Here is a 7412-nt window from a genome sequence, read left to right on the forward strand (position 1 = left end):
TTGCCTTGTGATGGACTGCTGTCCCATCCAGGGTGGAGATGGTCCACTTCTGTCCATTTTAAAGAATATGATTCTGCACGCTGTAGCCTACTGTTGTGCGCTCAGTGTGTGAGGAGCAGTCATTTGCCACCTCGGCTGGCATGACGGTGTGTCCTTACTCTTCAGGCACCACGGAGCCCCTGCATGAAGGTAATGAATTTGCAGAAGGTTACAGTCCATACATTTGGATGGAGACAACAATGACAGCACCTGGCTGTAATTCATGTATAATAATTAAAGGCGCCAATGCCGAAGCAGCCTTACGTGCGTGATTCATGTAAGTGTGTGGAGCTTTGCGCACACTGACACAGTGAACATTTTTTATTTGCGCTGTTAATTTATTTATTTAATTTCTTTATTTTTTTCTTCATTATTCCTCGCGGAGCGGGAGCGTCCGGTCACGTGAGCTTGCACCGCGCGTGTGCACCCCACATTCATAAACGATGTCATTCGATGGCTTGACCTTCGTTGGAAAGAAAGTGAGCGCAGCACGAGTGACACGAATTAAACGTGAGTAGAAAAATGCAGCATACAGTCAAACTGGGCCAAGAGACAGCTACTTTACCACTGGTTATTGCACTTGTACTACTACTTTAGTTCGCTTTTATTGCCCATTCATATACGAGAAGTACTTTACAAATGAAACGCAATTACTGCAGAGGTCTCTGCAGCGCTTCCAGAACTTTCTGACACACAGTTTTACCGGGTCAAGTGGGGTCAAATAAGCGCACTGGCCTGGGAGCGTGTGATAAATAATAATATATTTGCATTTATTGAAAGTCGTTTCACTTGTCCCATACACATTATCCTTAGTACGACGTGCAGTGAAATGTTTTTTTCTGACTGTCCGTAATACAGACTAATAACACACACACTTTCTGAACCGCTTGTCCCATGTGGCGTCGCGGGGAACCGGAGCCTAACCCGGCAACTCAGGGCATAGGGCCAGCGGGCGAGGGGACACACCCAGGACAGGACGCCAGTCCGTCGCAAGGCACCCCAAGCGGGACTCGAACCCCAGACCTACTGAAGAACAGGACCCGGTCCAGCCCACTGCACCACCAGGCCCTAGGCTAGTATAACATAAATAAAGTAAGATAAAAGTATAATAGTAAAATAAAAATATAGTGATCTAAAAATGTGGAATAACAAAAATATAATAAAAATGTATTATAAATATACTGTAATAGGACCAAGGGGAGCTTACCCTTAAATAGCTCTGTGTAAATAGTTATTACTACTGTTCATGTCTGTACATAGTGTGGTATTCTGTTATGATTGGTTGTCTTATCGTTTAAGTGCAGTTTGCCACGAGAGGGATTCTGGGGGGTTTTAGAGGTGGCACCTCAACCGTAGGGGGTGGCAGGGGGCCTGGGAGTGATTTAGGGGGAACTCTTCAGTGTTAAGCGGTACTGTTTGTGGTGTCTTTGTTAAAACTACTCAAAAGACGTGAAGTTGGGGGACAGTCGTTTTAAGTATATTGGTGTGGGGAAGACATGGGTCAGTTATATTTTTTGAAGCCAGAAAGGGGGTTGTTATGGGAAAGACTTTGTCTTGACAGTGTATTTTATGTAATGGTTGCTTAGTGATTTTGTTGACCAACTGTAGGAAAATAGTGTTGGGTTTGTTTGATTGTGGATTTTTAATGTATTGTTTTGGTTGTGTGTATTATTATTATTGATAACTTTATTAAATAAAGTTTGGAAAAAAAAGACGAAGTTTTATACTGCAACTTAGAAGTGTTTTATGTGTTTTGAAGGATTTATGTGACATGATGACTTGGGTTGAGCTGGTATTGGGGGACAGTCCTTTCGTGGGTATGTTTGTATGGGGAAGACATAGGTCAGTTATATTTTTTGAAACCAGAAAGGGGGTTGTTATGGGAAAGACTTTGTCTTGACAGTGTATTTTATGTAATGGTTGCTTAGTGATTTTGTTGACCAACTGTAGGAAAATAGTGTTGGGTTTGTTTGATTGTGGATTTTTAATGTATTGTTTTGGTTGTGTGTATTATTATTATTGATAACTTTATTAAATAAAGTTTGGAAAAAAAAGACGAAGTTTTATACTGCAACTTAGAAGTGTTTTATGTGTTTTGAAGGATTTATGTGACATGATGACTTGGGTTGAGCTGGTATTGGGGGACAGTCCTTTCGTGGGTATGTTTGTATGGGGAAGACATAGGTCAGTTATATTTTTTGAAACCAGAAAGGGGGATTGTTATGGGAAAGACTTTGTCACTGTCTTGATAATGTATTTTATGTAATGGCTATTTAGTAAGTTTTGTTGACCAACTGTAGGAAAAATGGTTTTGGGTTCGTTTGACTGTGGATTTTTTGATGTTTGTTTTTGGTTGTGTATTTTATTGATCACTTTATTAAATAAGGTTTAATTAAAAAAAAAAAAAAAAAAAAAACATGACTTCATCTAGATGTTTGACTGCTAGGCCATATTAAGTCTTATTTATCCTGTTATGTTATAGTTCCCAGGTGCTGCCTTGCCATCAAAACATGCAGTAAATTTGTCATTTTAGTACTCTACAGCTGTTTCAGAACAAAAGATAGCAAATGCTGACCAGTTTTGACTCTTCCCGGTTGTTTTTCTTGGGTTAGCCTCAGTCTGTTTACCAGTGGTAATTTTTTTGTCAGGCTGAGATGTTTAAAATTGAGTGGAAAACCTAGGTAGTTTGTATTAAAATATTAATGTGTGCAGCCCTGATTGCATATTTGTTAAACTGTTGAACTTCAGGTTCAAGTACAGTCACTGGTGCAATCTTGGGAACAAGTTGAGAATTTAATTCATTTAACAGGAGCTTTTCTTCACAGCAACATACCTCTTACAAAAAGTACAATTTGTGCACTCAGTAATGTGGAGTAATACTAATGTGCTTGTGACCCCATGCCGAGGTGTAAGGGTACAACATGGAGGCCGGCCGCTACGAGGTCCTGGCTGCTGTGGGTGAGGGCGCCTCCGGACGCGTGTTCAAGGCACGCGAGACCGGCGGCTGCCAGCGCCTCGTGGCCCTCAAGAAGGTCAGGGTCCTCGAGCAGATGGAGGAAGGCGTGCCTGCCTTCGTGATCCGCGAGGTGGGACTGCTGCGCAAGTTGGAGGCCTTCGACCACCCCAACGTGGTCAAGTAAATCGAAAAACCCTCCTCATAGATGTTTTTATTGTCATGTTTATTGTTAATAATAATAATAATAATAATAATAAGAAGAAGAAGAATAAGAATATAAATAATTTTCATTTTATCATTTAACTTCTGCTCTGTGTGATTTACAATGTTGAATAATCCAACTTGATTCATTTACACAGCTAGGAATTCTTGGTTCATTCAGGGTAGGTACCTTGGTCGAGCCTGTTAAAGCAGGAGAATTGATTCGGACGTGGGACCTTAGCATTGCAGGGAAACGGCCCTAGCAATTACATAACCTGCTCACCACACATTACCATTTTCTGGGTTATATTTGCAGGTTATGTGAACCCTGTAGGTTGTTTGTTCAAGCCCCACTTGGTGCTATTGCTGCAGTACTCTTGATCAAAGTATTTACTCTGAACTGACCTGCAAAAATACATAAGTGCTGTATCAGTGTATACATATTACAAGTCATTATGGATAATATTATAGTACAGTATAGTAATAATACAGCAAAGTATTACTGCCCTGTTTCTGGACAGTTAAAACCAGCTGTTGATCTCTGAGTGTAAGTAGAACTCTTTTCTATTTGTTTATTCAGGGTAAGGCTGAGTTCTAAATTTATTAATTCATTTTACTTGTTTTCTAGGTTATTAGATGTTTCAGTTGAAGTCCAAAATCAGACCTCAGAGCTGACTTTAGTGTTTGAATATGTTGATCAAGATTTGTGTGCATTTCTTGCCTCGGTAGCAGAGACTGGTCTCAGCAGGTGGAAAATTAAGGTGAGATGTCCTTTTTGTGTGATTTTTCAATCTAGGCTTGAGAGTTGTGTTATTCTGTTGATGGTATGTGGCTGATGGTACTGTCTTATCGGTAAGAAAAACTGGTTTGGATATGGAGCAACACACATACACAAAGGGTATAAAATGTATTTTTCTATTTTAATATAAGGGGGTGCGGTGGCGCAGTGGGTTGGACCACAGTCCTGCTCTCCAGTGGGTCTGGGGTTTGAGTCCCGCTTGGGGTGCCTTGCGGCGGACTGGCGTCCCGTCCTGGGTGTGTCCCCTTCCCCCTCCGGCCTTACGCCCTGTGTTGCCGGGTAGGCTCCGGTTCCCCGTGACCCCGTATGGGACGAGCGGTTCTGAAAATGTGTGTGTGTGTGTGTGTGTGTGTGTGTGTCATAGTCCATGCAATATCAACTGTTAAACCTTTGATCCACAATAGTTTGTCATTAATGTAGTTACCCATGTAATTTTCTGAAAACCATTATGTTATGTGAATTCAGTCTCCGTTATGTTAATACTGTTGTATTTCTTCATTTAGCTGATGCTTTTCTCCAAAGTGACTGAGGTTTTCATACTAAGCTACTCATTTATACACATTTCATTTTTAAAAACAAAAAAGCTTACACACTCATGCACCTACATGGCTATGATTTGATTTACTGCACAGGTTTGGATCAGCCTGTCAGTTGGTACAGGTGTCCCTTCAGTTTCCTCCTTTCTGTAAAAGAAAAAGGTGTCCCCATGCATCTCCTCCTGTCCTCGCAGGACATAATGTTACAGCTGCTGCGAGGCCTCGACTTCCTTCACACCAACATGCTGGTGCACCGGGACCTGAAGCCGCAAAATGTGCTGGTCAGCAGCCACGGTGAGATCAAGATTGCGGATTTTGGTCTGGCGCGGATCTACAGCCACCACGTGGCTCTCACGCCCATTGTAAGTCTGCACTGACTGGATCCTGACATGCTAGTGTTTTAACCCTAACAATTTGTACAAGTGAATATGTCACTGGACAGAAACTAAACTAAGTATTCTGCCTCCTAAACCCATCACCCTGTAATAAATTCATAACAAAGTCCTGTGGTCTTATGCAGCCTGACACATTCTTTGCTGTTCTCTAGATGATGACATCACTTCCTGTGGGTATGTGCTCCTCAGGTGGTGACCCTGTGGTACAAAGCTCCGGAGGTCCTGCTACACTCCGGCTACATGTCCTCCGTGGACATGTGGAGCACTGGCTGCATCTTCGCTGAGCTCTTCCTCCTCAGGTAGGGAGAGCACAGTAAACCACTGTACAACCCCCGCTGCATCACGGAGACACGCTTGCGTGTAACACACATCTGGCTGCACTTCTTTTTGGCAGACCCTTGTTTTGCGGCTATTCTGACATACAGCAGCTCCAGAAAATCATAGAGTAAGTCACTACATGTCCTCTTTAATAGTGAGATGGTTTCATGGTCAGCGATGCTTTGTAGCTTTGCAGGCTGGGGGTATCAATGCTGACAGAGTAACTTAGGGTTAAACTGGGTTAAGGTTAAGAGTCACATTGCGTTAAGGTTAGAGTCAAATTAGGTGTTCCCAGATAGCTCGAGTGTGTAACTCCTCCTTGTTGGTCCTCAGTGTGATCGGCCTGCCTGCACAGGAGGACTGGCCTGCCGAGAGCCCCATCCCGTACCCTGCCAACTGGAAGAGTGGTAATACCTTAAATCAGCTGCTGCCGAACTTGCACCAGGAAGAGAGGGACTTGCTCTTGGTAAGTTTTAATGGGTGCGAGTCTTGCAATAGTGTGTAAAGTAGGAGATGGAAGTATTTTTTTTTGGAAATCGGAGCAATGGTCTTCCTATTAGTGAATTGGTCACTGATTGACGGTACTTTGGGATTGGCATATCCGCATCTACACTCCTTGGGATGTTGGTGAAATGCCCTGTTGGATTCTGAGTTAATGAGAACGACTTTGTTTCTAAATCAGAATTCACAGCCCGTTCCTGCCAGGGTGTGATGGGGGGAACCAGTTTAAAGGCAGCTGGAATACCTCACTAGCCCAGCGCTGTGAGAAAAGGCTAAATTGGTAACAGTCCATTTGATCGAGGGCCTAAGTTCTGGACTGGAGATCCTGATGTACTGTAAGCCACGAGAAGCAGGCTTGAGGACCACTGCAGGGATACAGGTTTCTTTGCAGGGGTGTGTTGGAACAGGGGATTGACTGTGTTTTGTCGGTGTGCCCACAGCAGTTTCTGGCCTTTAACCCATCCAAGCATGTCTCAGCCTTTGAGGCACACCTTCCTGGCTGAGCAGTAGCACCGCTACCCAGGGACCCTATGGCTGCTGAAGAGCTGGCGGAATAACGGTTAATTCACGGCGGTACCTTCGCTCGAAGGAGATGAGGACTGTTGCCAGTTATTCATTTCAATAAAAGTGTTATTTCCTTTCTTCCTTTCTGAATGTCTCAGTTTTTACTTGAGGGCAGAAGATTCACATCCTACCTGTGTTCATCTCAGAGATGTGCAACATGACAGTAACTGGTACTGTTCCAGAGTTTAGGTGCTCAATATCTAAAGGTGTGCCCACCTACTGGGGTCTTACTGATCAGAGGTACCAACTTAGATTTTCTGAAATGGCCCAACATTTCTTAAGATGACATTGTAGCATGCTGTGCTCTGGGTATGGATGGGGCAAAGAAGGGCGCACAGAAGGCGTTCATTCGGAACATTTATTGGAACACCAACAGGCAGTAAGAGATTTTTTTTCTTTCATTTTCCTATGGATCAGAATGGATTACTAGCCCACCGAAGGTGTCTGGCTCCACACACTGTCCAATTCAACAGGTAAAAATTTCTTCATTCATCATTTCCGGTTACTAAACTCTTTATTGAATAAATAAATCCCAAAAACTGTCAAATTCAAGTTTTGTCACGTACACAACCTACTTAGTACAACGTGCAGTGAAATGATTTTCCGACTGTCCATGGTACATACTCATAGTAAGATAAAAATACACACACACACACACACACACACACTTCCACCGCACCCCCCCCCCAAATAAAATAGCAATTAAAATCATACTACAGGGAAAAAAAGAAATTTAATGAAAATATAATAGAAATGAACAGAAGAAGAATAATATGTATGAGGGGACATATACAAAACAGATGTATTCAAGTATGTGAACAAAGTGAATGTAAACTCCAATATTAAAGATTAAATCAGAAAAAAGTACATGCGCAATGTTGTGCAAAAAAATGCTATGCAATATTTGGCTGAGGTAGTGATTATTGTTTATTCAAGTCCAGTCTCTACTCCATGGTGCTTTCCTGGTCAAGAGCCCGGATGGCCTGCTGGAAGAAACTCCTCCTCATTCTCTCTGTGTTGGCCTTCAGGAAGCAAAAATGCTTCCCTGTCTGCAGCAGGGTGAAAAGTTAGTTTTTCGCATCTCCTCAAGTTTTATGCCATTA

The 7412-nt window shown here is 42.6% G+C and overlaps 1 protein-coding gene across 3 annotated transcripts; it reads left to right on the plus strand.

Moving 5' to 3' along the window:
• The first annotated feature begins 332 nt into the window (after nucleotides 1–332).
• Nucleotides 333–6337, plus strand: LOC114912539 (cyclin-dependent kinase 6-like). 3 transcript variants are annotated; one of them, XM_029259782.1, is made up of 8 exons: nucleotides 333–549; nucleotides 2953–3175; nucleotides 3825–3957; nucleotides 4726–4893; nucleotides 5116–5225; nucleotides 5321–5371; nucleotides 5578–5710; nucleotides 6186–6337. In XM_029259782.1, the coding sequence occupies exons 1-8, from the start codon at nucleotides 483–485 to the stop codon at nucleotides 6246–6248; spliced, it is 948 nt and encodes a 315-aa protein (XP_029115615.1). In that variant the 5' UTR covers nucleotides 333–482; the 3' UTR covers nucleotides 6249–6337. The 3 variants fall into 3 exon arrangements, with proteins under 3 accessions (XP_029115615.1, XP_029115616.1, XP_029115617.1); XM_029259783.1 differs by having other exon boundaries at nucleotides 5927–6290; XM_029259784.1 differs by lacking the exon at nucleotides 5321–5371.
• Nucleotides 6338–7412: the final 1075 nt, after the last annotated feature.

This window comes from Scleropages formosus, chromosome 18 (genome assembly GCF_900964775.1).
Source record: "Scleropages formosus chromosome 18, fSclFor1.1, whole genome shotgun sequence".
Classification (NCBI taxonomy): Eukaryota; Metazoa; Chordata; class Actinopteri; order Osteoglossiformes; family Osteoglossidae; genus Scleropages; species Scleropages formosus.

Excerpts from the sequence above, each read along its gene's own strand:
- LOC114912539 (XM_029259782.1), top strand. The coding sequence starts at position 483 with ATGTCATTCGATGGCTTGACCTTCGTTGGAAAGAAAGTGAGCGCAGCA. Across the intron at positions 3,176-3,824 it reads GACCACCCCAACGTGGTCAA|GTTATTAGATGTTTCAGTTG; the intron begins GTAAATCGAAAA and ends CTTGTTTTCTAG. Across the intron at positions 5,226-5,320 it reads GCTGAGCTCTTCCTCCTCAG|ACCCTTGTTTTGCGGCTATT; the intron begins GTAGGGAGAGCA and ends TCTTTTTGGCAG.